This window comes from Brachyistius frenatus, unplaced genomic scaffold, assembly GCF_029030835.1.
Source record: "Brachyistius frenatus isolate BFR_SWC_R1_liver_20210118 unplaced genomic scaffold, ASM2903083v1 Contig_36, whole genome shotgun sequence".
In the NCBI taxonomy this organism is placed as follows: domain Eukaryota; kingdom Metazoa; phylum Chordata; class Actinopteri; family Embiotocidae; genus Brachyistius; species Brachyistius frenatus.
The window spans coordinates 291,116-314,589 of NW_027210635.1; the positions used below are offsets into that span (position 1 = coordinate 291,116).

Below are 23,474 nucleotides of genomic sequence, written 5' to 3' on the forward strand. Positions count from 1 at the left end.
GAGAGAGAGGTGTGCGCACTCAGGCAGGACAGGAGGGCGCGCGGGACATCAGCACACCGGCCGGGTCAAGGAGCTGCAAGGATGGAGATCCGACCAGACAGGTTTAAGGCCGTCGCGGGCAAAACTCTGGGGAAAATTAACAGGTACACTTGTATTTCAAATCTTCCCGACTCCCCCTGTGCCAGTGTTCACGCGTTTTGTTCTGCGGGACGCGGCAGTGCATCGTGCTGCGGGTTCCCATCATCTCTTTCTCTCCTCCAACCAGTAACTTTCTCCTGGAGGGAAAGTTACTTCTTTATTGATTTAAACCGGCGGAAATGCAACTGTTGTGTTTAAGCTGCAAACATGATGTAGGATAGCGGAACAAATCCAGCTGCCCAGTGGAGCGCTTGGACTCGGAAGTGGATGGAAAATGCGTTTAGTGATGAATATAATCGTTGGCTCCCATTTATTGCATAGCTTGTTTGTATTTGGGTACAAATCAAACAAATTATGGCAGAGAGTATCGTCGCTAAATCAAAGGTTCACTGGGTGTGTCGGTGGGGATAGAACTGGGATGTAAAAGTGCAGTGAACTCACAATACTGTGCATTTAGGACTAGTGTGTGTGTGTGTGTGGGGGGGTTGTGGTTTGATGCTTTATTGCATATTTTTCCATATTTGCTCGTTTGATTGCTCTTGTGAGATTTGCTCCATCTCAAAGTGTTGTTTCAGACGAGAAGAAAGACTGGTTACATAATGATTCCGTGCGTTATTGGCACGACCTGGCTTAATGAGAAGAACGCTATCCAGATGGAACCTGGCGTTCTATCTATCTATCTATCTATCTATCTATCTATCTATCTATCTATCTATCTATCTATCTATCTATCTATCTATCTATCTATCTATCTATCTATCTATCTATCTATCTATCTATCTATCTATCTATCTATCTATCTATCTATCTATCTATCTATCTATCTATCTATCTATCTTAGTTACAGTTCCTTTACTTCAGACTACTTTTATTGGTTTGAAAACATAAAGTAAAATTCTTTGGAATGACTACCAATACATATTTTCAACCTAATGGAAGTCATTTACTTTTCCACTTGTCATAATAATATAACAGAGAATCAGTCTGACTTGGAACATCATTTTTCATTGGATTCTATATGAAATAATTCGAATATGGATATCTTAGGTGAGAACTTGAGGTTTTGTATAACGTTTCAGGACAACCCAAACGCTTCTTCTTTCTCTGAGTGATGAATTGGGAGATTTCAGGCCATGAGAGTTTTTTTTTATTTTTTTAAAGTTAAATTTTTTTTTTTTCAAAATCAATTTTTTCAGAAAATTTATTGACACAAATTTTATCTGTTATTTTTATAATGAACTATGTGGTAATCTTCTATGGTCAAAAACTGGGCATGTTGTGTGTTTTTTAATTTTTTTTTTATTAATTGTGTTTTTCTATTTCTTTTTATTACTAACATTTCAATAAGCAAAACAAATTAACCGGGACAATTTTCGGTAGATTTGTTAAGAATGAAAATATTAGTTACAGCAGTAAATAATAAAAGCTAATATAGTAATTAAAAGAAATCTGTATGACTGTGTCACCTCAGCAGCCTTTATAAGGCTCGCACAGTGGCTCTTTCAGATAGTTCATGGAGAAGCAGGCCTCACGTCTGCGTCATTACAATTTTTAAAAGAAAAGATCAACATATATGACCATACTATTTAATTATTTATGTTTTAAAGTGCTGGATATATGTAATTACAACGCAGGTTGGTCTGCGCACAATATTTTAGTAAAAAAAAAGAGATTAAAGTCACTGATAGAACCTCATGCAATAACCATTGCTTTAAGCTTTCGCTCTCTCAGGATTTGAGGTAGCAACCAAACGTATAAATCCCATCCTGAAATAGCCTGTTTTTCAGTCCAGCTGTCGAGCCATGCAAATCCCTAAACTCTCCCCTCCCACTCACTCCATCCCAGGCCATGTCACTTCCTCCAGCCACTGCCTCCTCCTCCTCCTCCTCTTCCTCTTCCATCTTCCATCCACTGAGACACCAGCGCAGGCAACTTTCAGCCTATCGGGGTCTTCTAGATTTATAGACATGCAAAACTCCGGCTTTTTTCTCTCTTACTGGTCCCGAGCCATCCATGGACACGGCCACAGCTAATGCTATGAGAGATGTGACGTGTTGGATTGGATTCAGATTGGTTTTAGTGGGCGTTGCCTCAGCTTAGCCAGTGACCTCTGGTTTTATGACACCACGGTGTTGCGTACAAGCAATGCTTACCAAAGAACATTGTGTTCAAATTGCTGCAAAAATGCACGTTTTGAGGCATGCAACTGCGCGTGCGTGCAGGTGTGCACGTGCGAGTTATGTTGAATCTTGAAGGGCATCCCTGCACTGTGTTTGTATGAGTATATCTGTGTGCAATCTCACCACCTCACAGACAAAACTGTGATCCCCCTGATGAAAGCAGCCAGAAGTTCATCTATTATTTAGACATTTTCTCCATCAGAATGCATCTCCCGTTTCTATATTAAACTCCACTAGGTAAGCACAAACTTCAGCACTGTAAGGTCAAGTGCACTCTACGTCTCTACGCCCATGTTTTCAAATGAATGCCCAAAAGTCATGTACTGTGTTCATTCATCTATTGTCCTCATGCCAGAGAGCTTCTCCAGAGCATTACATGCAATACAGTCATACAGGCTCACCCTACAACACCATAACAATATTGATTGTGTGTAAAAGTTACTAACAATATCCCAGACATTCTCATGGAAACGCCCCACATTGATTTAGTAAAAGTCTGATAAATGAAGTGGCATTTGAATGCATCTGCAGGATTGCTTGGCTACACAGTGAGAGCTTATGTTTCACTACACACAGGGCAATACAGAATATAACAGGTAATCCATTTTTAATCCATTTTACTTGCAGTGCAGTGCATTTTTTAGTTACTGCCTCTCACATTTGTCGCAGAAGTGGTCTGGATAAAATATTAAAACAATGGTGAGATGAACCACGGTAATTATTTGAGATATTTACTGCAAAATTGTTTCGTACAGTATATGTACTATGAAAGAAAGCAACTTTGTCTCTTAGCTCCGCTTGTCAGATGTTTGCATCACAATTAAACATTGCATATAACTTCTATCAGTCACATTTGCACAATACACCACAACAGCGATTGTCAAGCATAAAGATCCCTACTCTGTCATTGTTGTTGCAATTTAGGCAGAAAAACATCACTCAGTGCAGGATGTGTTTGGAGACACAAAGAATTTAAGAAGACACCAAAAGGCATTTTTGACATTTCTGATTGTGTTGCCTACGTTAATCTTTTGTCTGTCTGTAATGTCGTGTTTGGAAGTGGTTATTTATACACAGGGTCGTGAAAAGGTCTTCACAGATGATGTATCTACTGTAGCTGAGCAGTTTGGAGAGTCAGCTGCAACCACAGAGCACACCTGGTTATTGGCAGCTGTGCTGAGTGTCCATGATGCTGATTTAGTGTTTATGCTGCTTCACTTGTCAGATTTGAGCTTTAAAACAGAGTGGCACACCAACAGCAAGATAGGAAATAATTTGATGTGTTTTAATATGTACGTTTTTATATTATGACCACAGTTCATCTTTGAATTGTGCCTCTGGTGAATGTAGCGTGGCGCAGTGTGTGTGTGTGTGTGTGTGTGTGTGTGTGTGTGTGTGTGTGTGTGTGTGTGTGTGTGTGTGTGTGTGTGTGTGTGTGTGTGTGTGTGTGTCCGAGTGCATTATGCAGTCAGCACTCACAGAGTGATTGAGTTATACTATGTAAGTATTTAGATAATAAGTCTATGAAGGTCACACTCATGGCTGTTTGAACATTATGTGTGTCTGCAGGAGATTGAGGAAAAAAAAAGTGGTGTGACAGGATGGGGAGGAGGGTGTCTCCCTGGGTGACACAGTCCCACCGAGACCCAATCTGTTCACTTCAGGGAGAGTGAGAGGCTCACAGAGGAAGGGGGAGACACCACTATCACAATGACAACAAAAAAACAACAGAATTTTCACTTTAAAGATTAAAATAAAATCCTCAAGCTACCATGCATACTTCAATACATCATATATTTATTTATTTGTATCTGGGTTTTTTGTGTGTGTATATAGTCTGTGTGTGTGTGTGTGTGTGTGTGTGTGTGTGTGTGTGTGTGTGTGTGTGTGTGTGTGTGTGTGTGTGTGTGTGTGTGTGTTTATTCATTGCTCTTTTTCATATTGTGTGCACCTTTTTGTTCTTTCTATGCTGCTGTGACAACCGAATTTTCCCACTGTGGGATCAATAAAGTAAAAAAAAAATCTAAATCTAAATCTAAATCTAAATCTAAATCTAAAACACCTGAACTACAAATAGAGGGTCCATTTAGACAATACAAACGAGGTGTGAGGGTTGAAATGAGTGAAGAAAAACATGGTTTATATCCAGCAAAATGGAGGATCAATTCAACACACAAACATGGACAAATAATGACCAGGACGTCTGGTGTTATATAACATTTCTACCCCCTCGCTGTCTCTCTCCGTCTCGATCATCCTCATGTGAGAGGATTATGCAGAATGCTCCGTGAATCGGTGAATTTAATATACAGTTTAACAAAAGTCACAGGTCACTGACCAGCACGTGAGAGACCCGGCGTTATTTCATCATAGCTGATAGATTATTGCAAAATCAGACATTAGGCAGCGTTGTAAACATGAGCTCATAATTTAACAGCAAATGTGAGAAAAAAAAGAAGAAAAAAAAGATAGAATTGTAGTTGTTTCACATCATAAAGGTTTAATATTTTATGGCTGATGCAAAAGAGTAGCCAGTCACCAGAAAATTAATCTCTAATTTTGATGGTTAAATAATAGTTTTCTGAAGCGAACATGAACAAAAATGGTTCATTATAGATTATTAAAAGTGTGGATTTCTTTATCATATATAAGTGTAAACAAAAAAAAAAAAAAAAAAAATTAAAAAAAAAATCGGGTTTCAAACGCATTTGTTTTGTTTTTTTTACTAATTTTAGATGATTAATCAAGAAAAATGCCACATTAATCAATAATAATAACAACCATTAGTATTGCCCCTGCTTCACGCCTCATAATATTTCAAACTGGAAATGCAAATTAATATCGTTTTAGGTAGATCTAATCCAGTTTGTGAATGTCTCAAAGTCTTCATGTCATATTTGTCTTCGGGTTCTGTGTTGCACTTTTCAACTTTGCTTTCCTGCACGCAGGTAAAAAAAATAAAAAAAAAAAAAAAAAGCTCAGATATGAGCTCAGGTTGACGCGTTGAGTCTCCGCTGAGCCCGGTGCTGTTGTAATTATGATATTTCAGGGAGCCCGAGGTTCCGGGACTCCTGCCTGCGCTCATGCTCTCTCGCTCATTAATTGTTGCCAGCTGAGACCAAATCAGGTCCTCGCTTGCGCTAACGAGAGAAGCTCCATCAAGCTGAGTGGAAGATCGCAGTGTTGTTGAGCCTCACATTGAAGGTAAATGACCGGGGAAGTTGTCCCCCCCCCCCTTTGTGTCATGCCGCCACTTTGCAGGAAGCCATCAAGGTTTTTGTCAAATAAATGATCTCCTGGCAGGTAAACCGATGATTACGGAAACTGCAAAGTGCCAGTAAATTCCTTTACATCTTAAAACCGCTTCAGAAGAGGGAGACCCGCAGCTACTCGGCTATTTTTTTTTTTAGGACGCGCGCACGCACACACACACACACACACACACACACACACTGGGGTTAGATTGCCCTTTAGTGGGAAGCGTCGGTAATTAACAATAATTTTTTTTTTTTTTTTTTTTTTTTGCTGCGGGCAAGCCTCGTTAGCTGGTGGCATATGTGTTGGTGTCGAACTGCAATCTGTCTTGAGGTTTAATGAGGATCCTCCTGCAACCCTCACTAAATATAAAGTGGGATGCAGAGCTCCACTGGGGGGGGGGGGGGGGGGGGGCGAGTCAGCACATTTGTTTAGCACAGAGAGGACGAGCGCGGCCAACTGATTTCAAAGGAAAACAGTGTACACGCCTTCCCTCGTGTCTCATCGGCATTTAAATTTTTTTTTTTTTTATGAGAAGTACAAGACTGGTCACAATTTGGATCTGTTTCTGCGGTGCGCATGCTGAAGCATGTCCCGAGGGCCAGCGCACTTTCTGGCTAATATTATATGAAGGCCCTTCATTTGTCTGCAGGTGTTGTAACGGTCCTTTTCTTCCGATGGGCAAAGCCCCAACATTTTAGAAAACGGTAAATGCTTGATTTGAAACATAAAATAACCGCATACAAGTAAAAGCATTCTGATTTACAAAAGGACTAAAAAAAAATTAATAATAACAAAATCAAAAGCCATCATGAACTCAACGGGGTTGTCTTGACAGAGGGAGAAGAATGCAGAACCATGCTCAGTGCAGTCTGTCCATCCATATTCATTTCCGGAAGTAAATCATTTTGGTAATCCTAATCTGAATGTTGTGGCCGATTAAGAGTGAGAGAGTGAGAGAGGGGAGGATGTGGCCTCTATAATCTCTAATGAATTCCAAAACATTGCTTTACAAACTATTACTTCTCTCTTGTCCATTGTCTTATTATTTGACAAGTAGAATATCTCATGATGGATTTAAATTGAATTCACACATACTGTCATATCTTTTTGTTTGCTTATTGACTGATTGCATGGATGTGTGAAGAGATTATGCTGTGTGGAAATGGGGGAGGGAGTGGGATCCACAGGCATAACTAAGAAATGTAGCGGCTGCATGACGAGAGTGGATGTACATGCAGAGAAGCAGGCACACAGACCAGCAGATAGATGGATAGATAGTGACAGATTATGGTGTAAAAGCTGGATTGAATTATTTATCTGACTCTAAAACACATCAATAATTAAGCAGTGTCAGAGTCTGACTTGTCGTGTGTTAGCGTGTGAATAAGTTATCTCTGGAGCTCCAGCGTGCTGAGACACCTTTGTTTTTGAGGACATGTTGAAGCCCAAATTTGAGTCCCCTTTTTAAAAGTTCAACCATCTCCATCACATCATTGTAATTCTTGAGGTGATTGTGCCGGTTTCTGTGCGTTATTCTCCAGCTCAATGACTAACTGTATCAACCCGATGGAAAGGGGATGGCTTGACACACGAGTGCGCTTCCAAACACAACCAAAAACACACACTGACATTTAAACATATATATATATATATATATACTGGAAAATATGTCTGATCTGCAGTGACTATGCACCTCGGTGTGCTGTTTGCTTGCGCGTATGTGTGTTTATTAGTGGGGGGAGTGTTGTTGAGGGTATGAAGGTTGTAATACACAGATGGCCGCTCTTCTGACTTCTCTGTTTGACTCCTGTGGAAAAAAAAATAGCGACTCCTCAACATGCCATTTGACAAAAATGGTCTCACGCAAACTGAACAATGACCTAAAATTTGGTCTACTTCAAAAAAAAAAAAAAAAAAAGTGGGCTATTTGAGTAATTAGATTGAAAATCTTTAAGTTATTTGGTTCACAAATAGACATTTTAGACAGAAGATTATGATGGAAGAAGTGTATTTTTGGGTACAACACATGAAATATTGATTACACTCTCTTTGCGGTTCAGTGGATTGTAAAAGCTGCTTTTCATAAAGTCTTCTTTACAGTCATTCAACATAGTCCACATATTATGTGCAAACTAATATATGTTTTGTCAAGAAAGCCATCTGAATGATGTCATAAAAAAAATAATATATATTTTACTGCTTTTACTGTTTTTGCTTGAATAAACTTAAAAACCTGTCCACTTGGCGTTGTGTCTGTGGTTAGATATCGATGTGTATTGCAGAGAAGGGACATCTTTAGCAGCACCGGTGTCGCAGCAGGTTCTGTCCTGAAGGAGTGGACACTGGGGGAATGTGCTGTCGCAGCTTCTCGGCTATAGTGACAGCTGCTTCCACACACGGGGACACTGAGTCAGACACAACCCCAACATAGTGCATGTTGTGCGTCATAGTGTGTAATACACCCATCAGTCCACTAGAGGATGCCGTGTCAGAGTCACGTTTTGTCTCTCTGAGGTAAAGCAAAGGTGCCTTGAGGTTTTAGGCAAAAAAAAAAAAAAAAACACGTGGTTATTTTTCAGAAAAGATCATGGTTTCAGCAAAAAAAAAAAAAAAAAAGTAATTTTACAAAAGTGCTGTTACGTAAATCACGTAAGTTTCTTAACATGTGTAAGTTATCTACCTTATGTTATTTAAAAGAAATCTACGTTGACTTTTGCTTTCTCACATGCTCTAACGCTGGGTAAGATCCAATCACCCTCGAGCTCCTCCGACATGCAACGTCACGTTTGTGACACAATATCCCCCTGTGCACAGACTGGTGAATAACACGCTGTGGCTTGGTACTGGGCTCAAATCTTTGCAGTATAAAACACACATTAAGAAATCTTTGTCACAGTAACTCTATGTGGTGTCGGCAAGATGTAAATAAGAAATTCATGTTTTGCTCAAAGATGGCTGCTGACACCTGGCCACCGTGTTTCCTACAAGCTTTAACAGTCAAACAGATTTATTTTTTAAAGCATCCAGTGGCTCATCTGAACTGAAAATATTCCCCATGCGTCTCTCTGTCCCAGACTTTCGTAAAAAATGACGGACTAGATCTGACTCGTTAGATTAGCAGATATTTCTGCTGAACTAATTTGTATATGTCAGCAAAACAATAATTATGTCCATAGCATAATCTTGCAGTTTTACACTGTTTGGTTATTAAATTGGGTGTGTAAAGAATCAGTGTTGGGTCAGTTATTGCAAACTTGTACTGTAGTGTTGTTTTAAACTCCAAGACTTTATTTGGAAATTTTAACAATTCCCAATGCTTATTTTTTTATGGCAGCACATTAGATCTTTCAGTTCACTTTCCACAAACCCTAAGGTGTATATTGGAAAATGTTTGGATCCACATCATTTTTTTTTTAAGTTCCTTTACACTTCTTGTCTCAGGCTGATCGAGAAACGGCAGCCAAATGGAGAAACCATTGAGTTATCAGCAGAGGGCCGTCCTGAGCTGGTGGAGGAGAAGGAGTTGCCGGTGGTGGACTGTACCTGCTTCGGCTTGCCCAGGCGGTACATCATCGCCATCCTGTCCGGCCTGGGATTCTGCATCTCCTTTGGTATCCGGTGCAACCTGGGTGTGGCCATCGTAAGCATGGTCAATGACCACACTGTCTACAAAGGCAATAAGGAAGTACTTGTGGTAAGTAGCAAAAAAAGGAAATCAAATCTTTTGCACATCTCTCTGCTGGTGTCATCGGTCTGTCTTTGATAGGGACGTTTACATTGTCAGAAAGCCTCCCTTGCAGAATTTTCTTTTCAGGTTTTTTTTTTTTTTTTTGAGTATCCCAATGGATTTACATTACAATATATTGTATGTAGAAAGATGAGAGTACACCAAATAGGACTAAAAGTGATTAGAAATGAAAACATTGGAAAGACAGAGGTGCGTCTTGCCAAGTTGACCAGTTTCTTTTATGCCGGGATAAGGCTACACAATTCAGCCCGATTTTGACCCGATTTTGTCATCGCCCAACAAATTTTCAGTGTCGGGCCTCAGCATGAATGCCAGGAACAACAAACGGGCCTTTTAGTGTGACATAACGGAGTAACAGCGATGCAGCATCTGGAACACGACACGACACCCGTGTTCACACACGACGTGCTCCTTTTCATTGACCAATAGGATGACAGAGTGCATCACAGAAAGTGCTTGTGTACCATTGACCGCATATACAAGTGGACGTAGCTTCTGGGTCTAAAAAGTGAGGCCAATGCGGACGTGTCTTAAACTGCAATACCACCGAGGTCCACGAGGAGTTGGCTTAAAAAGGCTCCGGCTCCATAGACTCCTGTTCAACTTCGCTCATGAAATACAACAAATATGGACTCTTCTGGCTCTAAAAAAGCAAGATGGTGACGGCCAAAATACCAAACTCGCAGCTTCAGAACAGCAGTTCACGAACCAATGGGTGATGTCAGTCACAGTTGGTTGCCGCTTGCGCTGTTGCCATGATTGAAGACTTCTTGAACCACCTCCTCAATGACACACGAACTGAAACGATGATTGGTCCGGGTCATTCTTATAGCGTTGCCAGTCTCCCAAGAAAGACACTGCAAGAATTGATGGTACTTTGGTTGCCTAATTTGACATGGCTACCACAATGAAAGACCAAAGACTACAGATTGTGTAGCCTGATCTGGACATTCATGTGTATGACTGTGATCTCCATTGTTGTGAAAGTGAATGCACTGAATAAGAAACCATATGTTTTCCTCCCTCCAGGCTGCACAGTTCACCTGGGACCCAGAGACAGTGGGGATGATCCACGGCTCCTTCTTCTGGGGCTACATCGTCACACAGATCCCGGGCGGATTTATATGTCAAAAATTTGCAGCCAACAGGTTAACGTCTATACATTTGTGGGTTTTTTTCATCAGAACGAGCAGATTTGTCATTTGGACATCTGCTAATTGGTTGATTTTGTATTAATTGTGCTGGGTAGTAAAAAAGAATAGCTAATTTGCTTATTAATGTAATGAAATTGTAGGCAGTTACAGGTAGAAACATCCTTTGTCACTGGGTTGTATGTTTGTTTTTGTTTTTCTTGTCGTCACTCTGCTGTCTTTACTGATTCAGTCTGAGGCAAATTATTTGTCTTCTGTGCGTTTCAGAGTGTTTGGTTTTGCCATAGTGGCCACATCCACACTCAACATGCTGATTCCATCCGCCGCTCGCTGCCATTACAGCTGCGTCATACTTGTCAGGATATGCCAGGGCCTTGTTGAGGTACAGTATGTGTATAAGAGCACATCTGCCGGTTGGACTGTGTAAGAACAACATGCATGAGTTTTTCCCTGACTGTGTCTCGTCCTTCAGGGTGTATCATACCCAGCCTGCCACGGGATCTGGGCCAAGTGGGCACCTCCTCTGGAGAGAAGTCGATTAGCCACGACAGCCTTTTGCGGTAAAGTTTCAACACCTTACTGTCACATTTCCCTGAAATTCAAGTATCTACAAAATGTGCAGAAACTTAGGATCTCCACTGAAGTTAAGTTTAACATGAGTTTGTGATGGAGCTGCCAGAGATTTGTCCACAATTTAGGGAGGTTAAAAAATACTGGGCATGTGTAGATGAAGCATTTTGATTAAAACAAATTATGATATGACTTAACAGGAAAAATTACTGATTTGCTTCTTGTCTTTGTGTCTGATGCCTCCTCAGGATCGTACGCAGGGGCAGTGGTGGCCATGCCTTTAGCTGGGATACTGGTGCAATACACGGGGTGGTCATCAGTATTTTATGTCTATGGTTAGTACCCTTATCCTCAAATATGTTGTTTGATTACTGCACTGCTCTCACTGTTCAGTTAAGCATTACAGCTATATATACAGTAACAGTTTTGAGAGCATCTGAATTTTCTGAATCTGAAGAACTTCTTGTTTTGTGTGTCAGCATGAGGTGATCCAAACCATGCTTTCGTTCTGAGTGATCATTTATATTTTCCTCATAAATCCATAATTCTTTTTTTTTTTAATATATATATATATATTCAGCAGTATGCCCCAAACTGCTAATTTCTTCAACAGATTTTTTAATTGGCTGCTTTTCATTTTCCCTTTTGCTCTCTCACTATTATCTTTAACTTTGACTCTTCCTCTCTTGTGCCCATGTTTGTCTTTTGCTCTCTCTCTCTTCCTCTACCAGGCTGCTTTGGGATATTCTGGTATTTGTTCTGGGTTCTGGTTTCGTATGAGAGTCCCGCAGCTCACCCCACCATCACACCAGAGGAGAGGAAATACATCGAAGATGCGATCGGAGAGTCGGCATCATTTCTCAATCCTCTCCACGTACGCCGAAATATGTTCATTCAAACACTGAAAACATTTCCTAGACCTTCAAATGAATACAGATTACTTGAATTAGCACATTTACACACACTGAGCTGACTCTCTAGATCTGAATCAATCTGAGTGGAGTCGGTGGATGTCATTAATATCTTATTACTTTTGGTGGCAGAAATTTAAAACCCCATGGAGACACTTCTTCACCTCCATGCCAGTCTACGCCATTATTGTGGCCAACTTCTGCAGGAGCTGGACCTTCTACCTGCTGCTCATCAGCCAGCCGGCCTACTTCGAGGAAGTCTTTGGATTTGAGATCAGCAAGGTGAGATTATATACTGCTATTTAGACTTCCCCTGCAGAAGCTTTAGTTTGACATGGCATCCAGGATATTACATTCAAAACTGGAATCTCCCTACAGCCGTTTTCAGCCTGGGTCTTTCTCTTATATGCACTTGCATTTCTTAGCATTTCAAATGATGACATGTAAATTTAAATTTCATTTGGACAGCCATTGGAGGCATTATACATATATTTTCTACAAACGGAGGTGGCGAGTGCAGACCTATTGGTCAGAAAAGTCAATGAATACAAACATTTACATTATGTTCCCGTAAAGTACTCAACTCTTTCAGTTTCAGAGAAAGAGCTGAGAAAGAAATAAGGAAACAAACGAACAAACAAAGAAGATTTATTAGCCATTTAATTTCGAATCAAGACTGATATTAGGAGTCTGAGAGAAGGTATGACAAAGCTTTTGCTATTCTGGGGGAAGACTGTTTTTTTCTATTTGATAGCAGATATCATAGAGTTAACAGGAAATGCAAGGAGAGAGCAAAGACAACATTCTCTTACAAACTGAAGATGTGGTCCTCGTCTTAGACCCCCAGACCACAACAACGCTATAAACTATTAATATTTTAAATATTATATCATCCATTAGATCACAGTCTTGGTTCAAATGAGCATCAATCAGCATAAACTTTCAATTTTACCATTATCTAGATTAGTGTAATCAATGTGAAAAAACTATCTGCACTGTCAGGACAAGTTTCAGAACAAATAAAACATCGAGTCTCTTACATATTGTCAGCCTGCCATCATTTCTATAACTCTAGTAATGAAAGCACTGTGTCCCTGCCACACACACATGCACGCTCTCCCCCCTCTTGTCTGTCAGGTCGGCATGGTGTCGGCTTTGCCCCATCTGGTGATGACAATCATCGTGCCTATCGGAGGCCAGTTGGCGGACTACCTGAGAACCCACAACCTGATGACCACCACCAACGTCAGGAAGCTCATGAACTGTGGAGGTGAGACTGTCAAACACAAAAGGAGGGTAGTTGGAAGAGGAGCAATGAAAACGAGGAAAGGGAAGACACACTGACACACTGAATCACACACATAAACCTCAGCTACACTACTGTTTGAGTGAGTGCTGCTCTGTGTGCCTCTAAGGGAAAGACATGTTGTATATTGTTGGATACTGTAGAAATAATAAAATATATTCGCTGTAAAAGGAAAACTATTGACTGAACTCAATAAAACATTTATTCACTCTGGGTTGAGTCAGAACCTCTACTGCCTCTACCTCTACTGTGAGTTTAAGGAGCTGAGAACATGACATGATGTTTCAGAAAGACAGCTACGGTATGATACTTGTATATATAAATAAATATGCTTTAAATTTAAGCCGTTAACAAATAAGTTCACGCAATGCCTACTAAACCTATCACCACCAGATGAATCTCTCTGTATTTCACATTATGCAGTGTTTTTTTTAATCTGATGTCTGATGAGACATTCCCACGCTGACAGGATGAATACATACAGGGCATGCTCTATGGGCGGAGCATGTGCACTAGAGACTTCCTCCAAGTGTGCTGGCAAACGTCTGGTTTAGCCTCATGCTAACTTGAATGGGGTATTAGATATTTTCAATTATGCATCTACTTAATAATTTTATGACTCAAATAGTTTAATCACATTTTTATTGTGGTGTTAATTTCAGTGCAAAAAAACATGAACATGAATCTCTTTCTGCCTCACTGAGTGTACACGTGTGCATCTGTTGGAACCTCGACGTTAAAGGTCGCCTTCAAGCTGGCAGCATCACTCTGGCTAATAATAGTAATATTGATATATGATGATGCAGAATATTACTATAATTCTTCAAATGTTATCAGGAATTTTACAGTAACATCTCTCATGTGGCACTTTTTTACTCAGCACTTTGCATTTGGGGTGTTTGAAGTGCAGCAGCTGCCGGTATTAGAATCGTATTAATATTTTAGCACAAGTTTAAAGGTTATATCAGCATGAGCATAAACACATGCACCATTTCTAACAGCAAATTAAAACATAATTATAATCCACGCGTGAGAGAGAGGGGACGGAGTTTGTAATTGTCCCTCATTTCTCCATTTATGGATGTGTTTCAGGTTTTGGGATGGAGGCAACCCTCCTGCTGGTGGTGGGATACTCTCACACAAAAGGTGTTGCCATTTCTTTCTTGGTCCTCGCTGTGGGTTTTAGTGGATTTGCTATCTCAGGTGAGTGACGTAATAAACAAAGAGGCTGAAAATGTTTGATATTATGCTCCGAGCAGTAACTTCCTGGAGTCTCCAGTGGTACAAATCCCAATAAACACTAAACTATTATTTTTACACCTCAGTTTAAAAAAAATAAATATTATGTGTTAATTAATGAGCTTTAGAGGGGAATTATTAGATCTAGCCTAAACAAGGCCAGGCCGCTGTATCCAGTCTTGAATCGTTTGCTGGCTACAGCTCAGATACAAGTCAGGTATCAGTCTTCTCAAACTCTTGGCAAGCTAGCAGACAAGTGTTATTTCTCAGCAGTATATCTTTCCCCTCATGTATTTGCCTTTACTATGTTTTTGTGTAGAATTTCAGTACATTGTGTCTTTTTTCTACCTCATGTTGTTCGACTCAGGGTTTAATGTCAATCACTTGGATATCGCCCCTCGATACGCTAGCATACTGATGGGCATTTCAAACGGAGTGGGAACGTTATCTGGGATGGTGTGTCCTTTGATAGTGGGGGCCATGACCAAACACAAGGTAATTCCTTCTCTTCAGTATACTTGACAATATAAGTCAAAATATAAAACAGTTAATGGACAATGACATGAGGCAGACTTGTTCTTGAACTCACCTGTGTTCAAATACCTTTTTGAAATCATTTCAGACACGAGAGGAGTGGCAGGGGGTCTTCCTTATAGCTTCCCTTGTTCATTATGGAGGAGTGATTTTCTATGGTATGACTTTGACTTCAATGTGTTTCATGAGACATGTCCAGAAGATCTCAGTGTTAGTGATCATCATACTTTTTTCTCAACAGGACTCTTTGCATCAGGAGAAAAGCAGGACTGGGCAGACATCGAGGACACCAGTGAGGAGAAGTGTGGTATAATCAATGAGGATGAACTGGCCAATGAGACAGAGGAAATGTACCATGCAGGCGGGCAGTACGGGGCCATGAGCCAACCAGTTGTTGGCTCTAACGGAGGAGGGGCCGGAGGAGGCGGGGGTGGTGCAGGATGGGTGTCAGACTGGGATAAGTCTGAGGAGTATGTGCAACCGCCTGGATACAACTCTTACATGTACGGGGGAGAAGAGGAGAAGGAGCTGACGTAGACGACTGACGTGACACAAGTTTAAAACAAGAAAAAGAAAAGAGAAGATTGTTTTTGGAAGGGGATTGTAAGAGAGTCACTGCTTTACTGAATGGACCCGCTGTGTGCTTTTGTACAACACTTACACATGTGAAAAGTGTGCATCTGATTCATTCCATTGCGCGTGTGTGCGTGTGTGCGTGTGTGTGTGTGTGTGTGTGTGTGTGTGAGAGAGAGAGAGAGTGAGAGAAAGAGAGAGAGTGTGAGAGTGTAGGCATGTGCATGCAGGTGTTAGAGTGGTCAATATACATAAACACGTAAAGTATTCATTTGCAAAAACTGAACTCATCTCCCAGACTTCCTAAATGCTCCTTCGCTTGTTGCGATTGGTCAGGAGTTCTGTTTCCATCATATCACTGAGGAGATTTGCTGTGTGTGTGTGTGTGTGTGTGTGTGTGTGTGTGTGTGTGTGTGTGTGTGTGTGTGTGTGTGTGTGTGTGTGTGTGTGTGTGTGTGTGTGTGTGTGTGTGTGTGTGCGCGCGCGTGTGTGTGTGTGTGTGTGGGCCTTTGCTTGTACATCAATTTGGTAGGGCCACTGACATTGTGTTGTATTTAAAGTTAATGTGTGAGCCATCAATTTACTTTTTTTTGTTGTTGCTGGGGTAAAGCACTTTTGGAGCCACAGTTTTTAAATGCAACACTTTTGATCTCATGACACTGTCCAAATTATCAACTGCATAATGTGATGTTACACTCTCATGGTTCTCAGATATATAGGAAATCATTTAGTAAATCACACACAATACACAAAGTAAAAGCTAATGTGTTTCTATGAGTGTTGCCCCATGTAGACAGTCTTGTTCAGCTGTTGGTGATGAAAGAGAAGACATGCATTGTTAAAGTATATGATTTCACCTGGTAGTCAACATGGGTTCATTTACTGTATGTAGTGATGATGTCAAAAACCCTCAGTGACTACTTTCAAACTTTCAAAGAGATAAAAGGTGCTTCGGTGTTGTATCAAGTAAGTGTGTGTAAAGCTGTAAAACCCTCCATCCCTCCTTTATGTACAGTATGTGGCAAAGGTGTGTGCTTGACTTTGCGCACAAATGCTTTGCGACGTGATGTCGAGCTGAACCTCACCTGGGTCTGACCTAACTAGGTCACGTCCAGTCACAGCGCACATATCATGAGTAATCATCTGACACTTGTGACTTTCCACTCGGTGTGTGCGCGCCCACCAGAGAGGCGGCCGCGAATGACAAGTAGAGTGTGATAGTTGCTTTGCTTTTCCACGGCTTAACCAGCGCGGAACAACAGTTCTGATATTCCCAGGCCTCACGGCACGTGCCGTCTCTGTAAATGCCTTTTTTTCTGTGTTTCTGTGGCCGCCTCTCTTCCCGTTCTCTTCACCGTTCGCTCCCTCTCGGCCTGTTGCTGCTGTCTCCGTCTTTTTAGGATCTAAATGTCTGTCACGTTTGAGTCGGTGGGTCAGAGCTTTTCAGACTGTCCCCGTGTGTGTGTGTGTGTGTGTGTGTGTGTGTGTGTGCGCGTGTGTGCGGGTGTGTGACAGCAAGTGTGCTGCTGTGTTGGGTGCAGGTGCTGAAACATTGTGCGGCGAGCGTGTTTTAATGAGCACAGTGGTTCAGTAGCCCTCTCTTCCTTTTACACACAAATACATACAGGGTGCTAATTTCATGCGAGCACTGTCAAGTGCACCGTGCACAGCGAGCAGAGGGAGTGGTGACACGTTATTGAGTATTTACGTGGTTGTAAGGATGACCCCGCAGCGCACACCAGTGGGATTAGCAAGAATTTACTATCTACAATTTTAAGAGGATGTGTAAAGTTTTGGTGACAGTCACGGCCAATCACATCAGCTCCTCTCATATCCTTTAAAAGCAGCTCCCTCTCCATCTCGACACACTGACAGCTGAGTGATGGAGTTCTTCACCGGAGAGAATATTAACAGTCTCACGTGGAGAGGAACTGTCATATTGTGAAAGATGCACAGTACAACTCTTTATGCCTGCACCTCCAGTCGATAGAGCCAACAGACTCGTACGTGAAACATGTGCATGAACACACACACACACACACACACACACACACACACACACACACACACGCACACACACGCACACAAATCATGCTGGCACACCATAAATTTATTTTCAAATTTAAAAGAACATCTATTGGTGGCTCGTTTTCAGACTTGTGAGTAAATATACTGCTGGAATGTTTAAAAGGATCAAATGAGGTAAATGGTAAAATGTGCTGGTATGTCAATAAATTATTGGAAAAAGTGAATAAGGCAAATTACCATTTTTTTTTGTTTTGAGTGAAATGTCTTAAAGACATGAATGATTATTCCTGTGAACAACTTTCATTTGTAAGTGTTGTATCAGTGTATCTTTGATCAAGTTTTTTCTTCGTCTCGGTTTATGGCTGTTCCAATGTTCTCCTCCTCCCTCTTGATGAAATGTTACCTGATGGGAATTGGTGTAAAAAATATAAAGAAAAAAAAAGGAAATGATCATATTTAACATGCAAAAAATATGGAAAATATTTTATGTAAAAACTGTAAAATGTGAGAAAACCTTGTGAATAATAAAATCTAAGCAATTTAAGGTGATGTCACTATTTCAGCACCGTCATGTCGTCAGGATTTATCACCTAGCCTGCAACATGATGAAGCAGTAAATTAGTGTTGATTTATTTCTTATTTTACATGAGGGCCATGTCGGTTCTCTGTCTTTGTCTCTTTCTCTCAGGACAGATGGATGCAGGATTATCTCCGTGATTTTAGGCAAAGATTAGATAGGAGAGCAGATGCACGCAGTGGGATAGTGGACGTCACAGACAAGGGAAGTGAGGATGATGGACCAGAGGGTGGGGCATGAAGCCGTGCGTGTGCGTGTGTGTGTGTGTGTGTGTGTGTGTGTGTGTGTGTGTGTGTGTGCGTGTGTGTGTGTGTGTGTGTGTGTGTGTGCGCGCCCCCCACCCCTCCCCCCAGTGCAGTGCAATACAGCTTGAAGCTTAATGTACAATTAACTGTTGCCCAAAACAGCACGTGAGTCTTCAAGTCAAAGGCATAAATTGAAAATGTATTTATTGTACTTGTTTGCAATATTTAGGTTCTCACAAATCTCTGCTATGTTCCTGCGGGAGTTTAGATTAAGTCCCAAGTTATTTTCATGATAATTGAATTCATTGTAATCATAATTTGTATTAATTTCTACTAGTTCCTGTCTGATCGCTTTAGAGTAGGCTCTATTTTGAAATAATTAACCGAAAATGTTTTCTGAATTCATGTGAAATTGACGGATTTAATTTGGTTTTGCAGTTCCTCACTGCGATCACAAGAAGGGAGTAAAGACTCATGATTGTAAATACAGTCAGGTACTGTTTCCCTCCCAAATCTTGTAATTTCACCTACACTCATTGAAATGATCATACCTGAATCAACTGTAACTGGTTCATAACACTTTTGGAAAGACCCAAAAGGAGAGCATTAAAATAAGTACAGCCTGTGCTGGATATAGAAGTGTGCATTATAGTTTCTGTGTCCCTCAGAAAAAAAATGTTTGGGCTGTTTGTCAGAGCCAGACAGGAACTGCCGTTTCTCTCCCCGTAAACCTAACATGAACATTTTACTTTCATCCTAATTGAGCTACAAAATGTTTGTGACATCCAGGCTTTGATATCTAAAATGTTAAAGAGCATTATTGGGTCCGGTGTCATCAGGAGACATAAACTCCCTCTGGTATGCTCCTTAACACTTACAAGCAATTATATTAATGTTGTTATATTATATTTGTATAGTTGTCACAATCATTACATTATTGTTATTAATAGTGGCTATATTTGATATTATTATGATGATTTTTGTGCACTGGCCAGATTTAAAAATATAGTGTTGCAGTTGCTGAACGTGACCAGTAGAGGGCAGTGAACACGTGATTCTATACACAGATAGAGCAGAGTGGCATTTCATCACCACGCCCCTTTCTGGGCAGAAACATTGACGTTGCGTTGCAGGAGAATCGGAGAAAGTTGAGACTTTTCTCCAAACCTCTGCTTTGAACTGACCAGTTTGAATAATAACGCTGTGCCGAAGAGTTGCTGTGTAGTTACTTTCATCAACAATGATGTAAAAAAACCCTCTTTTCTCCGATTTGTTTCCCTGTTATGTCCTAAAAAAAAGATCCTGATAAAAGGGCTCCACTATATAGAAGGGAAGACTGAAGTGACCTGATTACAAAAAAAATTAAGGTTTTTAATCTATCCAGCGTGTTCTATGGCAGGCAGAGGCAAATATGACCCCTTGACGTGTCATTTTTAAAGTAATTTGATCCGGTGGTTACAACGGATTTGTATTATGACGCTTTTTTACGTTGAAGTCTATGAAGAGAATTGTTTGTTTTTCCCCCAAAAGGGGGCGGGTACGTTTCTGAAAGCCAAAGTTCCCGGATGTGCCGGTCCAAACTCAAAATTACTGTTTCAATGACTATTTGGACAAACTTCTATAGGATGATGTTACAGACATTTTGGAGAACAAACTATAGTATGACATTTTAATGACATTTTGGAAGACATACTATTGTTTGAATTTTTAATGACATTTTAGACTACGTACTATAGTATGACTTTTTTATGATATTTTGGACAACAAAATATAATATTGTGGAAAACATACTATAGAATGACATTTTTCATATTTTGGACAACATGCTGTAGTAAGACTTCTTTTCTCATATATCGGACAACATGACTTTTTTATCATATTTTGGACGACATGCTGTAGTATGAATTTTTTTTTCATATTTCGGACGACATGACTTTTTTATCATATTTTGGACGACATGCTATAGTATGAATTTTTTTTTCATATTTCGGACGACATGCTATAGTATGACTTTTTTTTCATATTTCGGACGACATGACTTTTTTTTCATATTTCGGACGACATGCTATAGTATGACTTTTATTTCATATTTCGGACGACATGACTTTTTTTCATATTTTGGACGACATGCTATAGTATGACTTTTTTTTTTCATATTTCGGACGACATTTCGGATGACTTTTTATCAGATTTCTGACGACATCAAAGAAGTATGACTTTTTTGTGCCATTTGTGTCGACATGCTATAAGTAGGACTTCCGTTAAAGAGTTCTTCAGGCAACACAATAGTGCAGTTGTCAGTGTTGTCGTCTCACAGTCTAAAGGTCTGTGGTTCGATCCCTGCTTGGGACTCTCTATGTGGAATTTGCATGTTCCTGCATAAGTAATAAGTAAAAGTAAAATATGTCGTCCAAAATATGGAAGACTAACTTATGCATGTTATCATGCATGTAGTCCATGATGTAAAACAAACATCATGTAGTCGTAAATGTGACAAAGTCACACTCCAGGCAAGAACATGCAATCCTCCACAGACAGAGTTCCAAGCCCTGATCGAACCGAGTACTTCCTGATTGTGAGATGACAACGCTGGTAACTGTAAAATTGTGCTTCCTTTATTGCATGTTTGACTGATTTATATAACTTATATGACTTTTAAACTTCTTTAATGAAGAGACCAGGGCAGTGGTTTGTGCTGTTGACCCCCAGTCAGATAGTTCCAGGTTTGATTCTTGCCCTTGACATGGCTTTTCATTGAAGATCTTAACATCATCCTTTCCACGGCTTGTCTTGAACCTGCAATCTTCCGACTGGAAGGCAACAATGCCAACCGCAGCACCGTTGACCGCTCTTCTGTAACATGTTTAAAAGTTATGCAAGTCAGACAATCATGCAATAAAGAGAGCAAAATGGTTGTCATTTCACAATCAGGAGCTTCTCGGTTTGATAGGGGGCCTGGAACTTAGTGTGGAGGATTGCTTGTTCTTCCTTGAATGTAATGTTTTACATTATGGACAACGTGCATAAGCTGGTCCTCATTATTATGGATGACAAACGTTACTTTTAGGTTGTTATTTTTGCACATAGAAAGTCAAAGGCGGGACTCAAACCCTGGACCTTTAGACTGGGAGACAACAACACTGACAGCTGCACCACTGTGTTGGCTTCCACAAATTGAACGGAAGTCATACTTATTAAATGTCGTTAAAAAAAATATCATGCTATGGTATGACATTTTGATCACATTTTGGACGACATGCTATAGGATGACATTTTTCATATTTTGGACGACATGCTGTAGTATGACTTTTTTGTCAAATTTTGGACGACATACTATAGTATGACTTTTTTTTATCATATTTGGGATGACATGCTATAGTATGACCTTTTTACCATATTTTAAACAACATGCTATACTATGACTTTTTTATCATATTCGGGACGACATGCTATAGTGCGACTTTTTTTTTCATATTTTGGACGACATGCTATAGTATGACTTTTTTTTCATATGACTCCAAGGTTCCTCACAGTTTTGCTGGAGGACAGGACAATGCCATCCAGAGTAACTAAGTGATGAGAGAAAGAGTTTCTGAGGTGTTTAGGACCAAGTACAACAACTTCCGTTTTGTCTGAATTTAGAAGCAGCACGTTTTTGGTCATCCAGGCCTTTAATGCCTTTTAGACAGGCTTCAAGTTTTACTAACTGATTAGTTTCATCTGGTTTTATAGAAAGATATACCTGAGTGTCATCTGCATAACAATGGAGTTATGAAGTCAATGAAGTCACTACTGCTGAGAGCTCAACAGAGCTGTGACTCTTTGTCAGCCTGGCTACAGTGCTGAAAATAAACCTGGGGTTGTTCTTGTTGTCCTCTATTAATGATGAATAATATAAGGTCCTGGCCTTATGAAGGGCTTTCTTGTATAATAATTAGACTATCCTTCCAGGCCAGGTGAAATTCTTCTAAATTAGTGAAACGCCATTGCCTTTCCAGCTTTCTAGTCACCTGCTTAGCAGAGCGTAATTGGGAGTTGTACCATGGAGACAACCTCCTCTGATTCATTACTCTATTTTTCAGAGGGGCGACATTATCTAGAGTTGGACACAGAGATGCTGCAGTGTTTTGTACGAGATGATCCACTTGTGTGGGACCAAGATCAACGTAGATGCCTTCCACTGCTTTAACACACGGCATCGAAGAGAATAAGCATGTAACTGCTTCCTTAAACTTGGACATGGCATTTTCTGACAGACATCTACTGTAGTGGGATTTATTCCCACATGCTGTGTAGTCCATTATTGTAACTTCAAATGTTAATAAGAAGTGGTCTGACAAAACAGGGTTTTGAGGAAATACAATAATATTTTCAGTTTCCATGCCATACGACATAACCAGATTGAGGGTGTGGTTACCACGGTGACGGGGTTTATTTACATTGAGAAAAGCCTATAGAATCTAATAATGAGCTGGAAGTAGAACTGAGGCTGTCGTTGTCCACGTCAACATGAATGTTAAGGTAGGTAGGTAGGTAGGTATTTACTTTATTAATCCCCGAGGGGAATTTTTTTTTTTTAGGTAGGTATTTAAAGTCACCCAGTATCATCACTTTATCTGAACTCAGCACTAAATCAGATAAAAAGTCAGAGAATTCAGTTAGAAACTCTGAATAAGGACCAGGTGGGCGATAAACGACAACAAATAGAATCGGTTTCTGTGCTTTCCAATTTGGGTGTGAGAGACTAAGAGTCAGACTCTCAAATGACACATACTATGCTAAGGACATCTTATGAGATTCTAGAAGACATGACATTTTGGACAGCATACTATAATATGACATTTTTAGGATATTTCACACATATCAGATATTTGATGACAGCTTTGCACACTCTTGGCATTATTTACATCAGATCCATGAGGTAGTCACCTGGAATGGTTTTCCAACAGTCTTGAAGGAGTTCCCAGAGGTGCTGAGCACTTGTTGGCTGCTTTGCCTTCACTCTGCGGTCCAACT

General features: G+C 40.3%; 1 protein-coding gene across 1 annotated transcript; it reads left to right on the forward strand.

Annotated features, from left to right (window-relative positions):
• Window positions 1–22: 22 nt before the first annotated feature.
• slc17a7a (solute carrier family 17 member 7a) lies at window positions 23–18,185 on the forward strand. Its single transcript, XM_069701175.1, has 13 exons — window positions 23–143; window positions 9,018–9,270; window positions 10,354–10,472; window positions 10,743–10,857; window positions 10,948–11,035; window positions 11,294–11,380; window positions 11,777–11,919; window positions 12,089–12,238; window positions 13,094–13,226; window positions 14,355–14,465; window positions 14,869–14,996; window positions 15,124–15,193; window positions 15,277–18,185. The coding sequence occupies exons 1-13, from the start codon at window positions 82–84 to the stop codon at window positions 15,570–15,572; spliced, it is 1,755 nt and encodes a 584-aa protein (XP_069557276.1). The 5' UTR covers window positions 23–81; the 3' UTR covers window positions 15,573–18,185.
• The last annotated feature ends 5,289 nt before the right edge of the window (window positions 18,186–23,474 follow it).